The sequence below is a fragment of the Genypterus blacodes genome, unplaced genomic scaffold (genome assembly GCF_046128005.1).
Source record: "Genypterus blacodes isolate CSIRO-AG114 ecotype Tasmania unplaced genomic scaffold, CSIRO-AGI_Gbla_v1 ptg000076l_1, whole genome shotgun sequence".
NCBI classification, from domain to species: Eukaryota; Metazoa; Chordata; class Actinopteri; order Ophidiiformes; family Ophidiidae; genus Genypterus; species Genypterus blacodes.
In genome coordinates this window covers 2,550,696-2,576,376 of record NW_027466885.1, presented here as the reverse complement: position 1 = coordinate 2,576,376, position 25,681 = coordinate 2,550,696, and the positions used below count along the sequence as shown (strand labels likewise).

The following is a 25,681-nucleotide window of genomic DNA, read 5'->3' as shown; positions in this document are numbered from 1 at the left end:
TCAGTTGGTATATTTTGATGGTGCAAATGTACATTCATCAGTTTGTGTTCATCAGTACCTGTGACAGTCAGATTTGTACCAGGTAAATCATTCTTCCATGCAAAGTTTGATGCAATGAATTTGAAGCGATACTCTGCTGAATCGCTCTCTCTCAACTCACTGATTCTCAGAGTGGAAATAGAATGCTCTTGAGTCACGTTAAGACGTCCTGTATAGTCATCACTCATGTTCAGGGAGTGAATCGACCACGGATGACTGTGTCCAGGAATGAACCATTGTTGGTCTGTTACGTAAGCACGACTGCTGAATGAAGCAGTAATGTCCACTGATGAGCCTTTGGGGGCACAGATGTTTGTGCTGGTGTAAATCACGCTGTTACAGAAAAACACACCAGTGCCACCTGGAAGATGAAAAAGGACTTAAAATACCACCAAGAGAAAGAAATATTTCCGTATGTGTGTACCTTTGATTTGTCTTTATTTTGCCATGTCTTTATGTTGACATGTCTGTGATATACTACATGATAAAAGCTTAATGTTGGCTGACAAATTATGAAATCAATATGAAGCATGGTAAATTTCCAGTCATGATGTAATCTGATGGACAGACTCTGACTGTCATTCTGATCCAAACATTTATTATTTGTGGTATTTTGAGCATGACAAATATCTGACCAATCATTGCTCTTTCAGCCAAATTTCTGATGAGTTTGTAGGGATTGGACAAACATTTACTCACAGACAGGAGGCGATGGGAAACCCTTGTAACCTTTCACAGCACAGGAGTAGCCGTCGGGCATTTGAGCGTCTATTACAAGAGACTCAGCCTCATCAAAACACTGTCCATTCTTGTACCAAACATAAGAGATTGGGCCACAGTTTTCACAGCTGCTGACACACTTCAGCCTTGCCATTTCATTAGACATGTATTTGACCTCCACACGGACATCTGTGAAGGAGCAGAAACGTAATATCAGACAATCAACACACAAACACGAAATTTCAGTGATGTTTTCTTGGATGTTTTAAAGTTGTTGAAACATAAATATAATCAAAACTAGTGAATTAGATGAAAGTGTTACCTGTGACACACAATTTGACCAATGCTTCATGACGGTTTGGTGTGAACGTGAACCTGTATACAGCTGCGTCGCTCATTCTCAAGTCTGCGATTGTCAGAGTGCAGCTGTTTGTGTCACAGTCCTGCTGCACACGACCTAAGTCTCCTTCCACATCCACAAAGTTGTGACCCTGTGCCTTCGTGATCTGAAACGACTCATTCACTGTCAAGCTGGAGGAGAGTTTGTATTCGCACCTCATGGTCACCCTTGATCCTTTTAGGGCACAGATGTTACGAGTGCATTTCACTGCCCCGTCATCCTGACCCTGCACCACTATAACACAAAGCACACCAGAAACCACAATCAGATTAAACATGAGAGGATAGATAAAGGATGGAGGATAGATAATTAAATATGAGTGAAGAAGTCTTTGCTAAAGGACTAACTAACAAACCAGTTCAAACTCAAGACTAACAATGTCCTGCACTCAAGTCCTCCTGGTACAGGGAGAAAGGCTTATAATAAAGAGTTTGATAAGGGTATTAATAATAACCCACGTCATCAACACGTCTCTGGCTTCAAGACTGCTAGAGTCACTCCGCTTCTAAAGAAACCAACTCTTGACCCTTCAGACATCAAGAACTACAGACCGGTATCCCTTCTACCCTTCCTATCTAAAACTCTTGAACGTGCTGTCTTCAATCAACTGTCCCTGTACCTCCACCAGAACGACCTTTTGGACCCCCACCAGTCCGGCTTCAAGGTGGGCCACTCGACCGAGACGGCCCTCCTGGCAGTGACCGAGTCACTCCAAACTGCTAGAGCGAACTCTCTCTCCTCTGTCCTGATTCTCCTGGACCTGTCTGCAGCATTCGACATGGTGAACCACCAGATCCTTCTCTCTACCCTTGAGGGAATGGGTGTCTCTGGCTCTGCGCTCTCCATGTTAGCGTCCTACCTGACAGGTCGCTCCTACCAGGTAACACTGAGAGGTTCTGTTTCGAAGCCACGTAGGCTCACCACTGGGGTTCCGCAAGGTTCGGTCTTGGGCCCTCTTCTTTTCTCCCTCTACACAACATCTCTTGGTTCGGTTATCCACTCCCATAACTTCTCCTACCACTGCTATGCTGATGACACCCAGCTGATTCTGTCGTTTCTTCCTTCTGACACCGAAGTGGAGACGCGCATCGCTGCTTGCCTGGCAGACATCTCGGGGTGGATGTCGAAGCACCACCTGAAGCTCAACCTGGACAAGACTGAGATGGTGTTTCTCCCGGGGAAGGGCTGCCCGCACCGAGACCTGGCCATCACCATAGATGACTCCGTGGTGACGTCTACTCGGACCGTGAGGAATCTGGGTGTGACCCTGGACGACCAACTGTCGCTCTCGGCAAACATCGCTTCGGTGACGCGTTCCTGCAGATTCCTCCTCTACAACATCCGGAGGATTCGTCCCTTCCTCACCGACAAGGCAGCGCAGGTGCTGATCCAGGCTCTTGTCATCTCCCGCCTGGACTACTGCAACTCCCTCCTTGCTGGCGCCCCGGCTTCCGCCATCAGACCTCTGGAGCTCGTCCAGAAAGCTGCTGCTCGTCTGGTGTTCAACCTTCCCAAGTTCTCCCACACAACTTGCCTTCTCCGTTCTCTACACTGGCTCCCCGTAGCTGCTCGCATCCAGTTTAAGACTCTGGTGCTAGCCTACAGGGCAGTGAGAGGAACAGCTCCTTCATACCTCCAGGCTATGGTCAAGCCCTACACCCCCGGCCGACCACTTCGCTCTGCTGCCTCCAGGCGACTGGCTGCCCCAGCGCTCAGCGGCCCCTGCTTGCGATCGATGCGGTCACGGCTTTTCTCTGTTCTGGCACCTAAGTGGTGGAATGATCTCCCGACTGATGTCAGGACAGCGGAGTCGCTGCCCATCTTTCGCCGCAGGCTGAAGACCCATCTCTTCAAGAAACACTACCCGGATCCTCCCTCTTAGGACATCACCTACTCTGTCCTAGCTCTTCTCATGCTCTTGTTTTCTAATCTTTCATTTCTAATTTGTCCTTTTTTCTTTCATTTCTAATTTGTCCTTTTTTCTCATTCATCATAGTACCTAACTTATTGCACTTCTACTCCAGCTCTAGTTATGCTCTTAGCTGTTGGTTTAGGAAGGAAATGCGCTTACGATTTCTTGTGACCTGAAGTTCTTTTATCTACCTTTGTTGAACACACTTATTGTAAGTCGCTTTGGATAAAAGCGTCTGCTAAATGATCGTAATGTAATGTAATGTAATGTAAAAGTCACCAAAGTTTAAACAATGGGCCGGACCGGATAGTTCATGTGGAATTTGATCATGTTGTCTGACAACTAATTAAATGGAATTTTAACAATTACATAACCAAATCTTGTATGGTATCATTTTATGAGCAGCTGCTGAATTGTCCTTTCATGTGTAGCTTTAAGTGGGAATGACCACTCTAGCAATTCTAGTCTACTTATCCTCCCACTTCACTTAAATGTTCTCGTGATAATAACCAAAATCAAGATAAAAATCAATGTCATGGTTTGTAGGTGAGTTTTGATATAATTTCAAATAACCTTTATTTATTTTTAAAAAGAATGTGAGTGAGCAGTGTTTCTGTCCATTTGTGAACTAAAAGTCAGTATAAATGTATATTGACATTACCTGGTAGCAAGAAGACGACGCAAAGAAATGCTGCTGCTGTTAAATTCATGGTTGTTGTAGCTCCGCTGTACTGAGGTTTAGCCCTAGAGCCATTTAAATGCACAATTATTATGTCATCAAAATAATTCAATGATGTCATGTTTATGCACTAGAACTGCTGCACGCCGAGCTGACTGCTGCTGGTGTGACACAGAGACCACACTGGCTGTGATGGAATCAAACTGCAGTAGGTTCCACCTGCATCCTAGCACAGTATGTTTAGATGAATGCAACTAATAAATAGAAAAAATGAATGCAACAAAGATATCATAAAATCATAAATTATCTTTATTCGTTCTTTCCTGCTCGACAATTTCATTCTTTCCTTTTCACAGGTTTCATGCAATGATTGATTCCAAACCTATTATCTGTTACACTCCAGAGACTCCAGACAACAGATTTGTGCCAAAACAACTCAATATAGACCACAATCAACACAGGTCATCCACAAGCATGAAAATATGACAAAGACACAAACATTTCTACTCCACAGCCACAGCCACAGATACTGTATGTTGCAGTGCTGATATACATCTGTCCATATGATTGGCCGAAATGTACACAGACGTAGAGGACAAATGTAATAGATGTTCAAAGCCTCACTGTAATCTAAGCCACATGTTTTTTCTCTGCCCCAGGCTCCACAACTGCTGCTGTGCTGTTACCCCAACACATTGTCTACCATATTGGGAATGCAAGTTCAACCCTCCCCTCACATTGCCATCTTCGGCACCCCACATGACTGATGCCAATTTGACGCCCCACATAAGGAATGGTCATGTTCTCCTCGCTGCTTGCTAAACGCCGCCTGCTCCTGCATTGGAGATCCCTCACTCCTCCCTTCGCAATGGCTGAAGGATACGATGTATTTTCCTAAACTCGAGAAAATCAAGTGCACTATGAGGGGCCAGACTGATAAGTTCTATCAGAGATGGCAACCATTTCTCTCTTACTTCACAGATCTACAGGCTATGCCAGACCAGTGACTGAAAACCTGAACACCAAACAGTTCCTTTTTATTTTTTCATTTTATTTTACATCCAAGGCGGGCCAGGGCGGGGTTGTATGGATGCGGGGTTGTGTGACTGCGGGGTTGGGTTGGGTCTCAGCCTGGGATGTCCTCTCTTTGTTTTTTTCTTGTTTCTCTCTTCTCTCCTTCTCTTTACCACAGCCTATGCTGCGATTTGTAGTAGCCTACTTTGCTGTTTGACATCATCCTGTATGAACTGTATTTACCCTATGAGATCATCGCGATTTCAATCTACTTTTATTCTACCTCAGGGTCTACGTATAACATTTAACAACAACAATAGTAATAATAATTCAGCCTTCCTTCTTCCCCCCCAAAAAAATATCCTATAATTGTATGCGCAATGTCATGTAAAATGTTTGCTTGAATAATAACAACTAGTAAAAAAAAAAGTGAGAGTGTGTATGAGAGTGTGTGTGTGAGAGAAAGTGTGTGTATTAGAGTGTATATGCAAGTGTGTGTGAGAGAGAGAGATTGAATGGGAGTTTGGTCCAACATGGAGCAGAAAGGAGCACAAATATCCTCCAGGAAACAGAAACGTCTCAGTGATGTTTGCATCACAACTTCTTTAGCAGGAACATTTAAATGGTCACTGACACAAAGAGCAGAGTCCATCACATCTGCCGGTCTGTCTGATCGGCTTGCGGACTAATTAAGTGAAGTGCTGAGATCTAGGCGAATCCAGACTGCTTCTTTATTTGAATGGAGAATAATAATATATATTAAACTAGAATAAGTATAAGACAATCCATAAAATCAAAGAATTTAACTCAGGCTGCGTCATGTCTTCCTCTGCTGCTCCTCATCGGATCAAGTTTCAATTTTGATTTTGACAGTACATCCGTGTGTGTGTGTGTGTGTGTGTGTGTGTGTGTGTGTGTGTGTGTGTGTGTGTCATCCTCTCCCACGAGGCAAGTTGCTTTTATTTGGGCCCCAAGACGTCTGACTTAAAACATGATTGTGTGGATTTTTGCAGTGGTGCAGCATCTTTATCAGATTTGATCTGATACATTGTTCATGAGAACTCCAGCGTCTGTGTTTCAGCATCGTCTGTCTCCATCAGGGCCAGTCTGACTGTCAAAGCTGGAGCTCTGCTTTAGAATGAGAATATACACCAAAAGAAACTTATAAAGAACACTTAGTCTATCAATATCAGTGAGAGAGTAACAACAAAGTTATCCTCAATGGAGAAAATAAAATAACAGATATATAGAAATAATCCCATTCCAAATGTAACCAGGAAAGGAAATGGAGAACTAGAAATAAATCAAACTCAAAGCTCTGGACTATCTCAGACTAAACAACGACCCTGACCATAGCTTTAGTTCTGAATCTGTATGTAGTTAATGGCGCCATCTAGTGTACAAATTTAGATACTGTTCTTGGGTTTAGCTCCGCCTACTCCTGCCCTCAGCTAAGCAACGCCTGGATCTATTTTAGCTCTCGGGAGTTGAGCGATGACATCATCAGCAAGCTGCACGCCGTGCTGACTGCTGCTGCCTGCTGGGGTGAACACACATAGACGAGCAGTCATCGACCAGACTGGCTGTGATAGAATCAAACCACAGTAGGTTCCACCTGCACCCTAGCACAGTATGTTTAGATAAATGCAACTAATGCAAATGTGTCTTTGTTGACTCCAACTAATTTCTTTCTCGCAACATCCCACAAATGATCCAAGTTAACAGGGATTTGTGACTTTTCAAAGGATTCGAGAAGCTCACGTTTCAGGCAGCGTCCTTTCATTGTGCTCTGTGGCTCCTCCCACTACAGCTCGTGGAGCAAACATTCACGTTGTATTCTATTCTTAATTGGTCTGGCTCTGAAAGTGAAGCATGCAGGTCATCTTCCACTGAGCCTCAGTAAGCTGCTTCATTCCACTGCATACTTGCATCATCGATGTCATGTGCTCTTCTTTAACTTTTTGACTCCTCTATTCTATGGCAAGATTTTTTTGTGAGGGTATTTGCTGGCGACATGGATATGAAGACGTTCCAGGTACCGTTTGTCTGTGTCATTCAGTAATACAACATGCAGCACATAAAACAAGATTTTCCCTCAAACGTGCATTTGGTGTGAAGGTCCTGCTCGCGCTTCTCCTGGCTGCTGCAGCTGCTGATGGTCAGTCTGTCCACCTCGGGAAGTGTCCTTGTCCGTCTGTTCAGAAGGACTTTAACATCACACAGGTAAAGGAAAATTATGCGTTTTTTCATCTGTAAGGTGCAGAGGTAAACGGAGGAGGAGTTTCTTTGATGCTGTACTTTTCTGGTACTTCCTTGAAAATGTTCCAGTTTGGGAGAAATTCCACTTTTTCTCCGTCACGTTGGAGAAGCAAATGTTGTTTTATTATTCACTGGGTGGATTAATCAATGATTTCCAAAGGCTCATCTATAACTTGTGATTTCCATCTCTAGTACATGGGGACCTGGTATGAAATTCAGAAACTTCCTGCTGTATTTGAAAAAGGAAAGTGTGTTCAGGCCACATACACGCTTCTCTCCGACGGGACCGTCAAAGTTTGCAACGCAGAGCTGCTGTAAGATTCTTTGTGTCCCTCTCCCTTCTGTTTCTCTTTCTTCCTTCATCCAAATATTACCGTGTCATGTTTGATACCAACAAATTGTGGGTAACAATCAGATATTTTCTGAATTAGGTAGAGCACAATTTTGACATCAACTCAGACTGGAGGACCCTGGGTGAAGAGGACAAATGTTTTCTCTTTTGGGGCTGGAATAGTGCTGCAAGCTGTTGGGTCGGAGTCAGAGTGACAAGTTGTGGCCTGGTCATTTATCTGCTTGTACCTTGATCTCTGCATGTTTGGATGAACTCCAGTCACCTGCAGATTTACTTCTGTTCTTCTCTCTGTGCAGGTCTAATGGGAAGATCAATTCAATAGAGGGTGTAGCCAAAGTGAAAGATCCATCTCAACCTGCTATTCTGGAAGTCGGATTCTTCAAAGGTAATACTGTGGATATCAAAATGTTAAATCCTCTCATAGTTACTCCACCATCATCTTCTGTCTGTCTCCAGGAGTTCCAGATGCTCCTTACTGGATCATCTCCACTGACTACCAATCATACGCCTTAGTGTACTCCTGCTCTGACTACCTTGGCCTCTTCCATATTGACTTTGCCTGGATCTTGTCTCGCGCTCGGGTGCTGACTGATGACATCATTAGCCAGCAGCGTGATAAGCTGACTGCTGCTGGTGTAAAGGTAGAACGCCTAATGGCCACCGACCAGCACGGCTGTGATCCTATGACCTTAGGCCCAGTCAGCAAGTGATGATTTCCTGTTGTTGTGAATGACTGAACTAGGCTCCAACCGTCTGTATCCTGGCGTGGTGTGTTCAGGTTCCTGCAGGAAATATGGAAATGTGTCTATTGGATTATTATCACTAGCACCAATCATCATAAACACATCACCCCGATAAGCCTTTCAATAAAACAACAGATTGACATCAAAACGGTCCTTTGAAGTACTTTATGGGTGATATGATATATAGTAAACTGATCTAGCTCAGTAAAATACCCAAGTGTCTAATGTGGTCTTTAAAAAAAGAAAGAGAATGTGTATATACAGTATATTCGTAGTATTGCATTATGTTACTTGGTATGAGTAGTTTGTAGTACAGTAAATGTAGTGTAAACAATGTGCTTTTATTGTGAAGTAACCCAGCGGAAGTGCTGCACCTGCTCTCGGAGCTGCTCACAGGAAACGTCACCATGAAGCAGCTGTCACAAATAAATCACAAACTAAACGTGACTTTGCCAGCTTGAAACTGAGGCCACAGACTGCAGCTTTCTGTAGAATGAGCTTGGAAGTTCAGTCTGTTGTTCCCCCATCTACTTCATTTCCCAGTTCATAGTTAATGTTTGGAGGTGCAGTGTGTGTGTGACTCATCCCGAGGTCATGTCTCTGCACTGTGCATGTGTATTTAAGGGAGGATCACTCAAATAACTTGCAGGGATATTCTAAGTGCGGTTCATGATGTATTCCCTTGAATTTGTGAAAGTCTGAGGTCAATTCAGGTGAAACGTCTCCATCTCTGAAGACCAGACAACAAACATCTGTCAAAGTGGTTGTTCGTTCAGTGTAAATTGACTTTCTCTTGAGTCACTTTGATAATCCAAATTCCACAGAACCAAATGTTCTTGCATGATCTACAGAGTGTAGTTGCTGTATGCCTTAAAGCGCTAAAATAATCCTGTACTCAAACAATCCCTCATTATCATCATCCCTGTTCAATATGCTGATCTGACTGTATATAAGTGTACAGCCTCAGCACTCATCTGTCACTGAGCTTAAGGTGAGCTGCTCTGCTTCATTGCTTTTCTGTTTTGATCCACAGAGTTTGGATAGGTGTGTATTCACGTCATTTGTTCTGGTTGAACTTTTCAACAGGAATCTTTCCTTATTTGAGAAGATTGTTCTTTGAAGGTCTTTCCTGGCGTCGTGGATATGAAGACATTCCAGGTACTGTGTGTCTCTTTCATTCAGTGATGCAGCATCGCTAACGGATTTGAAAGGATATTTAACATGTTCAGAGAACTCCAGCGTCTGTGTTTCAGTATTGTCTGTCTCCATCAGGGCCAGTCTGACTGTCACAGCTGGAGCTCTGCTTTAGAACGAGAATTTACACCAAAAGAATCGCATAAAGAACACTTAGTCCATCAATATCAGTGAGACAGTGACAATAAAGTTATCCACAATGGAGAAAGCCTAGAAAAGAACAGATATACACACGTCAATGACACAATGTCCAGAGTGTAGAGTTAGTTATCTATATGTGTATAAGCAGTAAAGACATATAATAGTGTGTGTGTGTTGTATAAATGAAGTTGCCTTGTTTGCCTTGTTTTATTGGTCTCTCACTGAAGTCACATGACTCATTATAAATGCAGAGCTCTGTGTGTGAAAGACACTCAGACTCTCCTTGATGAAGGCAGGCGACCACAAAACATATTGAAGGAGTTTTAACTGGAGTTTCCCTGAAGCCATGAGGTCATAAAGGCTTTGTGTTGTTTATATATTTCCCATGTTTCGTACATTTGGCGTGAAGGTCCTGTTTGTGCTTCTCCTGGCTGCTGCAGCCGTTGACGTCATCACCACATGTCCTCCTCCATATGTTGAGGACTTTGACATCAGAAAGGTAAAGGAGTGTTTGTGTCCGCTCATGGCTCAGCTGCTGAGGTTATAAGTGGACTCTACTTAGGTGCTACTATACTTTCCTGTAGTTTTTCAAGTTTGTGTTCCGGTTGCATTGGTGGTTACCTCAGAGCTTAACGGGTCCAATAAGACTTCCATATGATGTCAAATCTGTACATTAAAAAGCATAATGGCACATGCACAGAACATCTAATCGACTCAGCATCACAAATGCACTGCTAGCCACGAGAGAAGATGCACAACTCCTGTTTTTCACTTTGTAGACAGAGGGAACCTGGTATTTGATCCAGACCATCCCAAATGTGATGAATGAGGGGAAATGTGATCGGCTCACATGCATAATTCTTGACGACAACACGGCCAAAATGAACTTTGTGAACATCAGGTCAGCTTCTTTCCATCTTCCCTCGTTTCTTTTTTTGTCTCTTCTTCGATACCTGGAAATGCTGTGAATGCTCCTCACCCAGCTGCTTGGACCTGTGTCCTCTCTTTCTCTCTGCAGGCCTGATGGGAAGCAATTTTCAATGGATTTTGTCACCAAAGTTTACAATCATGATCCTTCTGGTAGGATACATGTTAAATACCCTGGTAAGACTGTGAGCATTATCAAAATCCTCAAAGGCTACAATATTCTGCACCACCATCATCTGCTGTTTGTTTGTAGGAGTTGTTCGAGCTGTTCATTACCACGTTCTCTCCGTCGACTACAACTCGTACGTCGTGTTCTTCTACTGCTCTGAGGAAAGCAAAGGTTCTATTTCAAACGCCTGGATCTATTCTCGCTCTCCGGTACTGAGCGATGACATCATTAGCAAGCTACTCGCCAAGCTGACTGCTGTTGGTCTGAAACAGAAACTCACAGTCATCGACCAGACTGGCTGCGATGGAATCAAACCACAGTAGCTGCATACTAGCACAGTATGTTTAGATGAATGCAACAAATGCAAACGTGCCTCATTTCTTTCTAACAACATCCCACAAATGATCCCACTTAACAGGGATTTGTGAGTCAAACTTGATAAAACAAATGTAACCTTATAGCAGCAGTATGTTATATACAGGGAGACGTAATAAAGGACTTTCATCAGAATGTAGTTATTTTATTAAAGTTAATTTAGTTTTTGTAGACAATAAAGGAAATAGCTCTCTCTCTCTCTCTCTCTCTCTCTCTCTCTCTCTCTCTCTCGCAGGTTTATGAAATTATTATTAACGCTGGTTATTTAAATACTAAATTCTTGTTTGTGTGTATCTTTGCTCTTCACTGCCAATGGGGTCTGGTGTCTGAAGGGTAGGTTGTGTGTCTTGGATGGGCTTTTTTTCTGACGCAAACCTGAAACCAAGTACTTCGTGGTCGATATGATATACTATATAGCAAACTGATCTAGCTCAGCTCTAAAATAAACAAGTGTCTTATGTGGTCTTTAGAAAAAGAAAGAGAATGTATAGATATTTGTAGTATTGTATCATTTAACTTGGTAAGAGTAGTTTGTAGTACAGTAAATGTAGTTTAAACAATGTGCTTTTATTTTGAAGTAACCCGGCGGAAGTGCAGCACCTGTTCTTGCTGGCTGAGAAGCTACTCCAGTCGAGCCATAGAGCTGCTCACAGGAAACGTCACCATGAAGCAGCTGTTACAAATAAACCACAAACTAAACGTGACTTTGCCAGCTTGAAACTGAGGCCACAGACTGCAGCTTTCTGTAGAATAATCTTGGAAGTTCAGTCTGTTGTTTCTCCCATTTACTTCATTTCCCAGTTCATTGTTAATGTTTGGAGGTGCAGTGTGTGTGTGACTCATCCCGAGGTCATGTCTCTGCACTGTGCATGTGTATTTAAGGGAGGATCACTCAAATAACTTGCAGGGATATTCTAAGTGCGGTTCATGACGTATTCCCTTGAATTTGTGAAAGTCTGAGGTCAATTCAGGTGAAACGTCTCCATCTCTGAAGACCAGACAACAAACATCTGTCAAAGTGGTCGCCTGAGTTCGTTGAGTGTAAGTTGACTTTCTCTTGAGTCACTTCTTTAAAAATCACATATTCCACAGAACCAAATGTTCTTGCATGATCTACAGAGTGTAGTTGCTGTATGCCTTAAAGCGCTAAAATAATCCTGTTCTCAAACAATCCCTCATTATCATCATTCCTGTTCAATATGCTGATCTGACTGTTAATAAGTGTACAGCCTCAGTACTCATCTATCACTGAGCTTAAGGTGAGCTGCTCTGCTTCATTGCTTTTCTGTTTTGATCCACAGAGTTTGGATAGGTGTGTATTCACGTCATTTGTTCTGGTTGAACTTTTCTACAGGAATCTTCCCTTATTTGAGAAGATAGTTCTTTGAAGGTCTTTGCTGGCGTTGTGGATATGAAGACATTCCAGGTACTGTGTGTCTCTTTCATTCAGTGGTGCAGCATCTCTAACAGATTTGAAATGATATTTAACATGTTCAGAGAACTCCAACGTCTGTGTTTCAGTATCGTCTGTCTCCATCAGGGCCAGTCTGACTGTCACAGCTGGAGCTCTGCTTAAGAATGAGAATTTACACCAAAAGAACCGCATAAAGAACACTTAGTCCATCAATGTCAGTGAGACAGTGACAAAAAAGTTATCCACAATGGAGAAAGCCTAGAAAAGAACAGATATACACACATCAATGACACAATGTCCAGAGTGTAGAGTTAGTTATCTATATGTGTATAAGCAGTAAAGACATATAATAGTGTGTGTGTTGTATAAATGAAGTTGCCTTGTTTTCATTTCACTTTGGATGTTTGTATTTGGTCTCTCACTAAAGTCCCATCACTCATAAGTGCAGAGCTCTGTGTGTGAAAGACACTCAGACTCTCCCTGAAGAAGGCAGGCGACCACAAAACACATTGAAGGAGTTTTAACTGGAGTTTCCCTGAAGCCATGAGGTCATAAAGGCTTTGTGTTGTTTATATATTTCCCATGTTTCGTACATTTGGTGTGAAGGTCCTGTTTGTGCTTCTCCTGGCTGCTGCAGCCGTTGACGTCATCACCACATGTCCTCCTCCATATGTTCAGGACTATGACATCAGAAAGGTAAAGGAGTGTTTGTGTCCGCTCATGGCTCAGCTGCTGAGGTTTAAAGTGGACTCTACTTAGGTGCTACTATACTTTCCTGTAGTTTTTCAAGTTTTTGTTCCGGTTGCATTGGTGGTTACCTCAGAGCTCAACGGGTCTAATAAGATTTCAATATGATGTCAAAACTGAACAATAAAAATGATGGCACATGCAGGGAACATTTAATCGACGCGGCATCACAAATTCACTGGTAGCCACGAGAGAAGATGCACAACTCCTGTTTTTCTCTTTGTAGACAGGGGGAACCTGGTATATGATCCAGACCATCCCAAATGTGTACGATGAGGGGAAATGTGATCGGCTCACATCCATAATTCTTGACGACAACACAGCCAAAGTCAACTTTGCAAACATCAGGTCAGCTTCTTTCGATCTTCCTTCGTTTCTTTTTTTTGTCTCTTCTTCATTACTTGGAAATGCTGTGAATGCTCCTCACCCAGCTGCTTGGACCTGTGTCCTCTCTTTCTCTCTGCAGGCCTGATGGGAAGTCATTTTCAGTGGATTTTGTCACCAAAGTTTACAATCATGATCCTTCTGGTGTTTTGCATGTTAAATTCACTGGTAAGACTGTGAGTAATATCAAATCCTCAAATGCTACAATATTCTGCACCACCATCATCTGCTGTTTGTTTGTAGGAGTTGCTCGAGCTGTTCATTACCACGTTCTCTCCGTCGACTACAACTCGTACCTCGTGTTCTTCTACTGCTCTGAGGAAAGCGATGGTTCTGTTTCAAACGCCTGGATCTATTCTCGCTCTCGGGAACTGAGTGATGACATCATCAGCAAGCTGCACGCCAAGCTGACTGCTGCTGGTGTGACACAGAAACTCGCAGTCATAGACCAGACTGGCTGCGATGGAATCAAACCACAGTAGCTGCATACTAGCACAGTATGTTTAGATGAACGCAAAAAATGCAAACGTGCCTCATTTCTTTCTAACAACATCCCACAAATGATCCCACTTAATAGGGATTTGTGTGTCGAACATGATAAAACAAATGTAACCTTATAGCAGTAGTATGTTGTTATATACAGGAAGACGTAATAAAGGACTTTCATCAGAATCTACTTTTATTAAAGTTAATTTAGTTTTTGTAGACAATAAAGGAAACATCTCTCTCTCTCTCTCTCTCTCTCTCTCTGCCCCCTCCCCCCTTTTTTTTCTGACTCCAACCTGAAACCTGACTCAATCTGAAATGGTAAATTATGTCATCTAGCAAACTAATAGCAATGATGTCATTTAAAGTAACAGGATCACATTGACGTCATTATAACTGGCTGAGTTTTCACTCTGTTGCTTTGTTTCCTTTTTCACACATTTTCATGTGTCTTACTGCATAGTACTTATCATCTATCACAGGGGTCTTCAACGTTATTCAGGCCAAGGACCCACAAACTGATGGAGCGATTGAGCGGGGACCCCCTACTATCTATATTGTATAAAATTGTGTTTTATATCAAACTAGGCCTAGTGCCATGTATAAACATAGACTTTCTCATCAATGTCTGTTGACCTTCAAGGGATTTGAGACTAGTTTGGAAGTATTCAAAAGGTTTGTTTTTTAAGTGGCTGTGGGTTGTCTCCAAGTGATGCTGCAGCTTTGATGGCTTCATGGATTCATTTGACAGCACAGTAGATCAAATGACACACATTGGTAATAGATGAAAGATAACATCTTCTGCCTCCATTTATCCGTTCACTACAATATGTTGGATTCATGTTATTGTGTATTTAAAGCAGGGGTCTCCAACCTTTTTGCCCCTGAGAGCTACTTTCACAAAATAAAAGTGTCTGAGAGCTACTCATGTTTAACATTATTAGTAACATTTGTCCAAATGGACAACATTTTGCTATCCAACACTCACATTTTGTATCAAAATGCACTTTAATTCAGCAACATGAGCTTTTTTTATTTATACATTTTCAGTGTCAAACTCACACTAATGAATTCACATCATATTAATCTAAAAAAAAAAACAATGTTATTACTGATTTTACCAATACTAAACCTTTCATATTGTACATTTGTCTGTCTACATATCACTGTCACAATTTCCCTTCACATTCCCTGTAATTCAGGGAATTCCCTGTTCCCTCATCTGTACTTCACATGCATTCAGTCTGTACTGATGTTAGTGAGATGACAGTGAGTGTGGTACTGTTTTCATGAGGAATTCAAATAGTGTAGGAATGTTCTTGCAGTGAAGCACGTTCTCTGTCGTACAGTTTTGGAATGTTTTTCTGTTTGGAAGAACATACACTGGATTGAGTGGACATGACGGCTTTATTCTGCAAATTCTGCATTTTGCCTTTAAGTTGTCACAATTGTTAAAATGCATCCAAATGCTGCTTTTTTCCAGCTGTCACTCATCACTGCTTCTCTCTGTCCTGATCTGCACCTGTAGTAGACCGTCAGTACGCCCCTCCCCTCCCTGCTTGATGTTCCTCGTCTGTTTTCATGTGAATTGGTCGAACGGCACAACATCAGCACAAACGTTCTGTTTTCTCCGTGTTCATGGCACGGAGAAGATCAACCTATCATTTTGTCTTGTATTAACTTGCAGAAAAAATAAAAACGGCTTTTTGAGCCGGTGCGTTCACTGACGACACATCACGCCCTGCTGGCAGTCGGAAAGTCCCGGGAAAAGTTGCTGTGGACTTTGGCGAAGTGGCGCTCCGCATACGCGTTCGCAAACGAGACACGCACACACACGTATCATTCACATTTGTAAATGTTAGCCGAATGTTACGGTATCAGGTAACCAAACATGACAGCAGTGCCATTTGTTGGACTGACAGCTGATTGGCTTATAATCGTTTTGTGAGAAAAGAGGGCGGGATGTCTGTGAATTTGGTTGGATAGAAATTTGAACAGCTTACCAAGTCACGGGTTATTAAATGTACGTATTCTTTGAACCTTTCGCGAGCTACTCAGAAACGGCCGGCGAGCCACTGTTGGAGACCACTGATTTAAAGACATTTATATTTGTAGGGAAAAAAATCGGTTTGAAAAAAATAATTAAAAAAATATAGACAATTGTCTACTCAACCACAAATTTCGCGACCCCCATGCAGCACTTCCGCGGACCCCCTGGGGGTCGCGGACCCCCAGGGGGTCGCGGACCCCCTGTTGAAGTGTCCTGATCTATCATATCTATCATTATTGTTTTTCCCTCTCTATGTAAAACGAATGTCTTCAGATGCTATCTATTGAAAGTTTTGTCAACATCACACATTATTGTGTGGCACTTACACTGCTGGTGTGAACACACATAGACTCGCAGTCATCGACCAGACTGGCTGTAATAGAATCAAAGTAGGTTCCACCTGCACCCTAGCACATTATGTTTAGATAAATGCAACAAATGCAAATGTGTCTTTGATGACTCCAACTCATTTCTTTCTCGCAACATCCCACAAATGATCCAAGTTAACAGGGATTTGTGACTTTTCAAAGGATTCCTGAAGCTCACGTGTCAGGCAGCGTCCTATCATTGTACTCTGTGGCTCCTCCCACTACAGCTCGTGGAGCAAACATTCACGTTGTATTCTATTCTTAATTGGTCTGGCTCTGAAAGTGAAGCATGCAGGTCATCTTCCACTGAGCCTCAGTAAGCTGCTTCATTCCACTGCATACTTGCATCATCGATGTCATGTGCTCTTCTTTAACTTTTTGACTCCTCTATTCTATGGCAAGATTTTTTTGTGAGGGTATTTGCTGGCGACATGGATATGAAGACGTTCCAGGTACCGTTTGTCTGTGTCATTCAGTAATACAACATGCAGCACATAAAACAAGATTTTCCCTCAAACGTGCATTTGGTGTGAAGGTCCTGCTCGTGCTTCTCCTGGCTGCTGCAGCTGCTGATGGTCAGTCTGTCCACCTCGGGAAGTGTCCTTGTCCGTCTGTTCAGAAGGACTTTAACATCACACAGGTAAAGGAAAATTATGCGTTTTTTCATCTGTAAGGTGCAGAGGTAAACGGAGGAGGAGTTTCTTTGATGCTGTACTTTTCTGGTACTTCCTTGAAAATGTTCCAGTTTGGGAGAAATTCCACTTTTTCTCCGTCACGTTGGAGAAGCAAATGTTGTTTTATTATTCACTGGGTGGATTAATCAATGATTTCCAAAGGCTCATCTATAACTTGTGATTTCCATCTCTAGTACATGGGGACCTGGTATGAAATTCAGAAACTTCCTGCTGTATTTGAAAAAGGAAAGTGTGTTCAGGCCACATACACGCTTCTCTCCGACGGGACCGTCAAAGTTTGCAACGCAGAGCTGCTGTAAGATTCTTTGTGTCCCTCTCCCTTCTGTTTCTCTTTCTTCCTTCATCCAAATATTACCGTGTCATGTTTGATACCAACAAATTGTGGGTAACAATCAGATATTTTCTGAATTAGGAAGAGCACAATTTTGACATCAACTCAGACTGGAGGACCCTCGGTGAAGAGGACAAATGTTTTCTCTTTTGGGGCTGGAATAGTGCTGCAAGCTGTTGGGTCGGAGTCAGAGTGACAAGTTGTGGCCTGGTCATTTATCTGCTTGTACCTTGATCTCTGCATGTTTGGATGAACTCCAGTCACCTGCAGATTTACTTTCATCTTCTGTTCTTCTCTCTGTGCAGGTCTAATGGGAAGATCAATTCAATAGAGGGTGTAGCCAAAGTGAAAGATCCATCTCAACCTGCTATTCTGGAAGTCGGATTCTTCAAAGGTAATACTGTGGATATCAAAATGTTAAATCCTCTCATAGTTACTCCACCATCATCTTCTGTCTGTCTCCAGGAGTTCCAGATGCTCCTTACTGGATCATCTCCACTGACTACCAATCATACGCCTTAGTGTACTCCTGCTCTGACTACCTTGGCCTCTTCCATATTGACTTTGCCTGGATCTTGTCTCGCGCTCGGGTGCTGACTGATGACATCATTGGCCAGCAGCGTGATAAGCTGACTGCTGCTGGTGTAAAGGTAGAACGCCTAATGGCCACCGACCAGCACGGCTGTGATCCTATGACCTTAGGCCCAGTCAGCAAGTGATGATTTCCTGTTGTTGTGAATGACTGAACTAGGCTCCAACCGTCTGTATCCTGGCGTGGTGTGTTCAGGTTCCTGCAGGAAATATGGAAATGTGTCTATTGGATTATTATCACTAGCACCAATCATCATAAACACATCACCCCGATAAGCCTTTCAATAAAACAACAGATTGACATCAAAACGGTCCTTTGAAGTACTTTATGGGTGATATGATATATAGTAAACTGATCTAGCTCAGTAAAATACCCAAGTGTCTAATGTGGTCTTTAAAAAAAGAAAGAGAATGTGTATATACAGTATATTCGTAGTATTGCATTATGTAACTTGGTATGAGTAGTTTGTAGGACAGTAAATGTAGTGTAAACAATGTGCTTTTATTGTGAAGTAACCCAGCGGAAGTGCTGCACCTGCTCTCGGAGCTGCTCACAGGAAACGTCACCATGAAGCAGCTGTCACAAATAAATCACAAACTAAACGTGACTTTGCCAGCTTGAAACTGAGGCCACAGACTGCAGCTTTCTGTAGAATGAGCTTGGAAGTTCAGTCTGTTGTTCCCCCATTTACTTCATTTCCCAGTTCATAGTTAATGTTTGGAGGTGCAGTGTGTGTGTGACTCATCCCGAGGTCATGTCTCTGCACTGTGCATGTGTATTTAAGGGAGGATCACTCAAATAACTTGCAGGGATATTCTAAGTGCGGTTCATGACGTATTCCCTTGAATTTGTGAAAGTCTGAGGTCAATTCAGGTGAAACGTCTCCATCTCTGAAGACCAGACAACAAACATCTGTCAAAGTGGTTGTTCGTTGAGTGTAAATTGACTTTCTCTTGAGTCACTTTGATAATCCAAATTCCACAGAACCAAATATTCTTGCATGATCTACAGAGTGTAGTTGCTGTATGCCTTAAAGCGCTAAAATAATCCTGTACTCAAACAATCCCTCATTATCATCATTCCTGTTCAATATGCTGATCTGACTGTATATAAGTGTACAGCCTCAGCACTCATCTATCACTGAGCTTAAGGTGAGCTGCTCTGCTTCACTGCTTTTCTGTTTTGATCCACAGAGTTTGGATAGGTGTGTATTCACGTCATTTGTTCTGGTTGAACTTTTCAACAGGAATCTTTCCTTATTTGAGAAGATTGTTCTTTGAAGGTCTTTCCTGGCGTCATGGATATGAAGACATTCCAGGTACTGTGTGTCTCTTTCATTCAGTGATGCAGCATCGCTAACCGATTTGAAATGATATTTAACATGTTCAGAGAACTCCAGCGTCTGTGTTTCAGTATCGTCTGTCTCCATCAGGGCCAGTCTGACTGTCACAGCTGGAGCTCTGCTTAAGAATGAGAATTTACACCAAAAGAACCGCATAAAGAACACTTAGTCCATCAATATCAGTGAGACAGTGACAATAAAGTTATCCACAATGGAGAAAGCCTAGAAAAGAACAGATATACACACATCAATGACACAATGTCCAGAGTGTAGAGTTAGTTATCTATATGTGTATAAGCAGTAAAGACATATAATAGTGTGTGTGTGTTGTATAAATGAAGTTGCCTTGTTTGCCTTGTTTTATTGGTCTCTCACTGAAGTCACATGACTCATTATAAATGCAGAGCTCTGTGTGTGAAAGACACTAAGACTCTCCTTGATGAAGGCAGGCGACCACAAAACACATTGAAGGAGTTTTAACTGGAGTTTCCCTGAAGCCATGAGGTCATAAAGGCTTTGTGTTGTTTATATATTTCCCATGTTTCGTACATTTGGTGTGAAGGTCCTGTTTGTGCTTCTCCTGGCTGCTGCAGCCGTTGACGTCATCACCACATGTCCTCCTCCATATGTTGAGGACTTTGACATCAGAAAGGTAAATGAGTGTTTGTGTCCGCTCATGGCTCAGCTGCTGAGGTTTAAAGTGGATTCTACTTAGGTGCTACTATACTTTCCTGTAGTTTTTCAAGTTTGTGTTCCGGTTGCATTGGTGGTTACCTCAGAGCTTAACGGGTCCAATAAGACTTCCATATGATGTCAAATCTGTACATTAAAAAGCATAATGGCACATGCACAGAACATCTAATCGACTCAGCATCACAAATGCACTGCTAGCCACGAGAGAAGATGCACAACTCCTGTTTTTCACTTTGTAGACAGAGGGAACCTGGTATTTGATCCAGGCCATCCCAAATGTGATGAGTGAGGGGAAATGTGATCGGCTCACATGCATAATTCTTGACGACAAAACGGCCAAAATGAACTATGTGAACATCAGGTCAGCTTCTTTCCATCTTCCCTCGTTTCTTTTTTTGTCTCTTCTTCGATACCTGGAAATGCTGTGAATGCTCCTCACCCAGCTGCTTGGACCTGTGTCCTCTCTTTCTCTCTGCAGGCCTGATGGGAAGCAATTTTCAATGGATTTTGTCACCAAAGTTTACAATCATGATCCTTCTGGTAGGATGCATGTTAAATACCCTGGTAAGACTGTGAGTAATATCAAAATCCTCAAATGCAACAATATTCTGCACCACCATCATCTGCTGTTTTGTTTGTAGGAGTTGCTCGAGCTGTTCATTACCACGTTCTCTCCGTCGACTACAACTCGTACGTCGTGTTCTTCTACTGCTCAGAGGAAAGCAAAGGTTCTATTTCACACGCCTGGATCTATTCTCGCTCTCGGGAACTGAGTGATGACATCATCAGCAAGCTGCTCGCCAAGTTGACTGCTGCTGGTGTGACACAGAAACTCACGGTCATCGACCAGACTGGCTGCGATGGAATCAAACCACAGTAGCTGCATACTAGCACAGTATGTTTAGATGAATGCAACAAATGCAAATGTCTCATTTCTTTCTAACAACATCCCACAAATGATCCCACTTAACAGGGATTTGTGAGTCAAACTTGATAAAACAAATGTAACCTTATAGCAGCAGTATGTTATATACAGGGAGACGTAATAAAGGACTTTCATCAGAATGTAGTTATTTTATTAAAGTTAATTTAGAGTTTTTGTAGACGATAAAGGAAACCTCTCTCTCTCTCTCTCTCTCTCTCTCTCTCTCTCTCTCTCTCTCTCTCTCTCTCTCTCTCTCTCTCTCTCTCTCTCTCGCAGGTTTATGAAATTATTATTAACGCTGGTTATTTAAATACTAAATTCTTGTTTGTGTGTATCTTTGCTCCCCACTGCCAATGGGATCTGGTGTCTGAAGGGTAGGTTGTGTGTCTTGGATGGGCTTTTTTTTTGACGCAAACCTGAAACCAAGTACTTCGTGGTCGATATGATATACTATATAGCAAACTGATCTAGCTCAGCTCTAAAATAAACAAGTGTCTTATGTGGTCTTTAGAAAAAGAAAGAGAATGTATAAATATTTGTAGTATTGTATCATTTAACTTGGTAAGAGTAGTTTGTAGTACAGTAAATGTAGTTTAAACAATGTGCTTTTATTTTGAAGTAACCCGGCGGAAGTGCAGCACCTGTTCTTGCTGGCTGAGAAGCTACTCCAGTCGAGCCATAGAGCTGCTCACAGGAAACGTCACCATGAAGCAGCTGTTACAAATAAACCACAAACTAAACGTGACTTTGCCAGCTTGAAACTGAGGCCACAGACTGCAGCTTTCTGTAGAATAATCTTGGAAGTTCAGTCTGTTGTTTCTCCCATTTACTTCATTTCCCAGTTCATAGTTAATGTAAGGAGGTGCAGTGTGTGTGTGACTCATCCCGAGGTCATGTCTCTGCACTGTGCATGTGTATTTAAGGGAGGATCACTCAAATAACTTGCAGGGATATTCTAAGTGCGGTTCATGATGTATTCCCTTGAATTTGTGAAAGTCTGAGGTCAATTCAGGTGAAACGTCTCCATCTCTGAAGACCAGACAACAAACATCTGTCAAAGTGGTCGCCTGAGTTCGTTGAGTATAAATTGACTTTCTCTTGAGTCACTTCTTTAAAAATCACATATTTCACAGAACCAAATGTTCTTGCATGATCTACAGAGTGTAGTTGCTGTATGCCTTAAAGCGCTAAAATAATCCTGTTCTCAAACAATCCCTCATTATCATCATCCCTGTTCAATATGCTGATCTGACTGTTTATAAGTGTACAGCTTTAGCACTCATCTGTCACTGAGCTTAAGGTGAGCTGCTCTGCTTCATTGCTTTTCTGTTTTGATCCACAGAGTTTGGATAGGTGTGTATTCACGTCATTTGTTCTGGTTGAACTTTTCTACAGGAATCTTTCCTTATTTGAGAAGATAGTTCTTTGAAGGTCTTTGCTGGCATCGTGGATATGAAGACATTCCAGGTACTGTGTGTCTCTTTCATTCAGTGGTGCAGCATCTCTAACAGATTTGAAATGATATTTAACATGTTCAGAGAACTGCAGCGTCTGTGTTTCAGTATCGTCTGTCTCCATCAGGGCCAGTCTGACTGTCACAGCTGGAGCTCTGCTTTAGAACGAGAATTTACACCAAAAGAACCGCATAAAGAACACTTAGTCCATCAATGTCAGTGAGACAGTGACAATAAAGTTATCCACAATGGAGAAAGCCTAGAAAAGAACAGATATACACACATCAATGACACAATGTCCAGAGTGTAGAGTTAGTTATCTATATGTGTATAAGCAGTAAAGACATATAATAGTGTGTGTGTGTTGTATAAATGAAGTTGCCTTGTTTGCCTTGTTTTATTGGTCTCTCACTGAAGTCACATGACTCATTATAAATGCAGAGCTCTGTGTGTGAAAGACACTCAGACTCTCCCTGATGAAGGCAGGCGACCACAAAACACATTGAAGGAGTTTTAACTGGAGTTTCCCTGAAGCCATGAGGTCATAAAGGCTTTGTGTTGTTTATATATTTCCCATGTTTCGTACATTTGGTGTGAAGGTCCTGTTTGTGCTTCTCCTGGCTGCTGCAGCCGTTGACGTCATCACCACATGTCCTCCTCCATATGTTGAGGACTTTGACATCAGAAAGGTAAATGAGTGTTTGTGTCCGCTCATGGCTCAGCTGCTGAGGTTCAAACTGGATTCTACTTAGGTGCTACTATACTTTCCTGTAGTTTTTCAAGTTTGTGTTCCGGTTGCATTGGTGGTTACCTCAGAGCTCAACGGGTCTCATAAGATTTCCATATGATGTCAAAACTGAACAATAAAAATGATGGCACATGCAGGGAACATTTAATCGACGCGGCATCACAAATTCACTGGTAGCCACGAGAGAAGATGCACAACTCCTGTTTTTCTCTTTGTAGACAGAGGGAACCTGGTATTTGATCCAGACCATCCCAAATGTGTTGGATGAGGGGAAATGTAATCGGATCACATCCATAATTCTTGACGACAACACAGCCAAAATGAACTTTGTGAAAATCAGGTCAGCTTCTTTCTATCTTCCTTCGTGTCTTTTTTTTGTCTCTTCTTCGATACCTGGAAATGCTGTGAATGCTCCTCACCCAGCTGCTTGGACCTGTGTCCTCTCTTTCTCTCTGCAGGCCTGATGGGAAGCAATTTTCAATGGGTTTTGTCCTCAAAAGTTACAGTCATGACCCTACTGGTGTTCTGCATGTTAAATACACTGGTAAGACTGTGAGCATTATCAAAATCCTCAAATGCAACAATATTCTGCACCACCATCATCTGCTGTTTTGTTTGTAGGAGTTGCTCGAGCTGTTCATTACCACGTTCTCTCCGTCGACTACAACTCGTACGTCGTGTTCTTCTACTGCTCAGAGGAAAGCAAAGGTTCTATTTCAAACGCCTGGATCTATTCTCGCTCTCGGGAACTGAGTGATGACATCATCAGCAAGCTGCTCGCCAAGTTGACTGTTGCTGGTGTGACACAGAAACTCACGGTCATCGACCAGAGTGGCTGCGATGGAATCAAACCACAGTAGCTGCATACTAGCACAGTATGTTTAGATGAATGCAACAAATGCAAATGTCTCATTTCTTTCTAACAACATCCCACAAATGATCCCACTTAACAGGGATTTGTGAGTCAAACTTGATAAAACAAATGTAACCTTATAGCAGCAGTATGTTATATACAGGAAGACGTAATAAAGGACTTTCATCAGAATCTACTTGTTATTTTATTAAAGTTAATTTAGAGTTTTTGTAGACGATAAAGGAAACATCTCTCTCTCTCTCTCTCTCTCTCTCTCTCTCTCTCTCTCTCTCTCTCTCTCTCTCTCTCTCTCTCTCTCTCTCTCTCTCTCTCTCTCTCTCTCACCACCCCCCCTTTTTTTTCTGACTCAAACCTGAAACCTGACTCAATCTGAAATGGTAAATAATGTCATCTAGCAAACTAACAGCAGCCATGTCATTTAAAGTAACAGGATCACATTGACGTCATTATAACTGGCTGAGTTTTCCCTCTGTTGCTTTGTTTCCCTTTTCAGACATTTTCATGTGTCTGACTACATATTACTTATCTATTATATCTATCATTATTGTTTATCCCTAAGAGTAATCTGAAGTAGTAGTACTGGCAAGAACTTTAATCTACATTCACCACTGCGTTACGTACGCTCCAAAATCCTGCTGCAGAATCAGTTTAAGTGCAATATTAATAATGTTTATAGTAGTACAAGCAAAAACGACAGGGTTCCAGTACTTTATGTTTGATTAGATGCATCTAGAAACCACTAAGAAGTCAAAGCAACTCCCTAGCAACAACAGTCAGGCAACCAAATACCGCCAGCGAGCCACTGCCTAATGCTTTTATATAGAATCAATTTAGGTATGCCTTAACAACCACACTGAACAACCATGATTCAATAGAGAGGCAATATGTGAAAGCTGAAATAAACAATTGTGTTCACCTTTACAGTGTTGATTCTATGTGTAGGTGTTTTCTAGGTTCAAGTTTTCCATCATCCTCATTTTCTTCACCTGATGGTGTAATCAAGGGTTAAACAGATGCCAACAGAGATGAAGTCCCTCCCCTCCCTGGAATGAAGCAAACCCTGATCAACCTGTCCTCTTCTCTCTGACCTCAAAAACAACCAGACCAACTCTGTTCAAACCTTTCCTGCTTCTCACTGCTTCCTCACATCTTCAGCTTCATAGACGTCTGGATACAAACTTCTGTGAAGTGTTGGAGCTGACAAACCACATCCATTGTTTGGATCAGAGAAGAGGAAAATGGCCGGGCGAGGAATGAAGCTGGACATGGAGAATCTCCGCTGTGCAATCTGTCTCAACATCCTGAAGGATCCAGTAACTATTCCGTGTGGACACAGCTACTGCATGAACTGTATTCAAAGCTTTTGGGGTCAAGAGGGCCAGAAGAACATCCACAGCTGTCCTCAGTGTTTCCAGAGCTCGATAACGATGCCTCCTTTGGTGAAAAACACTGTGTTAGCAGATTTAGTTGAACATCTGAAGAAGACAGAACCCAGATCAGCTCAGCAGAAAATCCAGTACACAGAGAACGGGGGAGTTTCACCCCCACAACCAAAGCCGCGGACCAGAGCTGAGATCTTACCGTATTCACGACAGATCTCACTGGATCCAAACACAGCAAACACGAAGCTGGCACTATCTGAAGGGAATAGAAG

The 25,681-nt window shown here is 42.3% G+C and overlaps 3 protein-coding genes and 1 long non-coding RNA gene across 6 annotated transcripts; all 4 read left to right on the top strand.

Annotated features, from left to right (window-relative positions):
• The first annotated feature begins 1,536 nt into the window (after nt 1–1,536).
• LOC143006980 (uncharacterized) lies at nt 1,537–3,064 on the top strand. Its single transcript, XM_076158359.1, has 3 exons — nt 1,537–1,574; nt 2,011–2,039; nt 2,236–3,064. The coding sequence occupies exons 1-3, from the start codon at nt 1,537–1,539 to the stop codon at nt 3,039–3,041; spliced, it is 873 nt and encodes a 290-aa protein (XP_076014474.1). The 3' UTR covers nt 3,042–3,064.
• Nucleotides 3,065–6,267: 3,203 nt separating this feature from the next.
• On the top strand, nt 6,268–17,277 carry LOC143006749 (uncharacterized). Of its 3 annotated transcripts, XM_076158016.1 has the most exons (13): nt 6,268–6,368; nt 6,622–6,663; nt 6,750–6,799; nt 6,883–6,987; nt 7,216–7,337; nt 7,672–7,760; nt 7,832–8,016; nt 10,233–10,354; nt 10,472–10,557; nt 10,634–10,868; nt 16,776–16,825; nt 16,909–17,013; nt 17,242–17,277. In XM_076158016.1, the coding sequence occupies exons 3-12, from the start codon at nt 6,779–6,781 to the stop codon at nt 16,944–16,946; spliced, it is 1,053 nt and encodes a 350-aa protein (XP_076014131.1). In that variant the 5' UTR covers nt 6,268–6,368; nt 6,622–6,663; nt 6,750–6,778; the 3' UTR covers nt 16,947–17,013; nt 17,242–17,277. The 3 variants fall into 3 exon arrangements, with proteins under 3 accessions (XP_076014131.1, XP_076014132.1, XP_076014130.1); XM_076158017.1 differs by lacking the exons at nt 6,622–6,663; nt 10,634–10,868 and adding an exon at nt 13,713–13,947; XM_076158015.1 differs by lacking the exon at nt 6,622–6,663.
• On the top strand, nt 17,245–18,118 carry LOC143006979 (apolipoprotein D-like). The gene is made up of 3 exons (XM_076158358.1): nt 17,245–17,363; nt 17,705–17,793; nt 17,865–18,118. Exons 1-3 carry the CDS (start codon nt 17,245–17,247, stop codon nt 18,116–18,118), a joined length of 462 nt encoding a protein of 153 aa, XP_076014473.1.
• Nucleotides 18,119–22,344: 4,226 nt separating this feature from the next.
• Nucleotides 22,345–23,484, top strand: LOC143006753 (uncharacterized). The gene is made up of 3 exons (XR_012964335.1): nt 22,345–22,418; nt 23,005–23,094; nt 23,372–23,484. It is a non-coding gene; the product is annotated as an uncharacterized LOC143006753 (long non-coding RNA).
• The last annotated feature ends 2,197 nt before the right edge of the window (nt 23,485–25,681 follow it).

Bases quoted from the DNA above. Each gene is read 5' to 3' on its own strand.
- LOC143006979 (XM_076158358.1), top strand. From the start codon at position 17,245: ATGGGGACCTGGTATGAAATTCAGAAACTTCCTGCTGTATTTGAAAAA. The intron at 17,364-17,704 runs GTAAGATTCTTT...CTCTCTGTGCAG, and splicing joins GTTTGCAACGCAGAGCTGCT to GTCTAATGGGAAGATCAATT. The intron at 17,794-17,864 runs GTAATACTGTGG...GTCTGTCTCCAG, and splicing joins GGAAGTCGGATTCTTCAAAG to GAGTTCCAGATGCTCCTTAC.
- LOC143006980 (XM_076158359.1), top strand. From the start codon at position 1,537: ATGTCCTGCACTCAAGTCCTCCTGGTACAGGGAGAAAG. The intron at 1,575-2,010 runs GCTTATAATAAA...TCTCCATGTTAG, and splicing joins CTCCTGGTACAGGGAGAAAG to CGTCCTACCTGACAGGTCGC. The intron at 2,040-2,235 runs GTAACACTGAGA...CTGACACCGAAG, and splicing joins TGACAGGTCGCTCCTACCAG to TGGAGACGCGCATCGCTGCT.
- LOC143006749 (XM_076158017.1), top strand. From the start codon at position 6,779: ATGGATATGAAGACGTTCCAG. The intron at 6,988-7,215 runs GTAAAGGAAAAT...TTCCATCTCTAG, and splicing joins AGGACTTTAACATCACACAG to TACATGGGGACCTGGTATGA. The intron at 7,338-7,671 runs GTAAGATTCTTT...CTCTCTGTGCAG, and splicing joins GTTTGCAACGCAGAGCTGCT to GTCTAATGGGAAGATCAATT.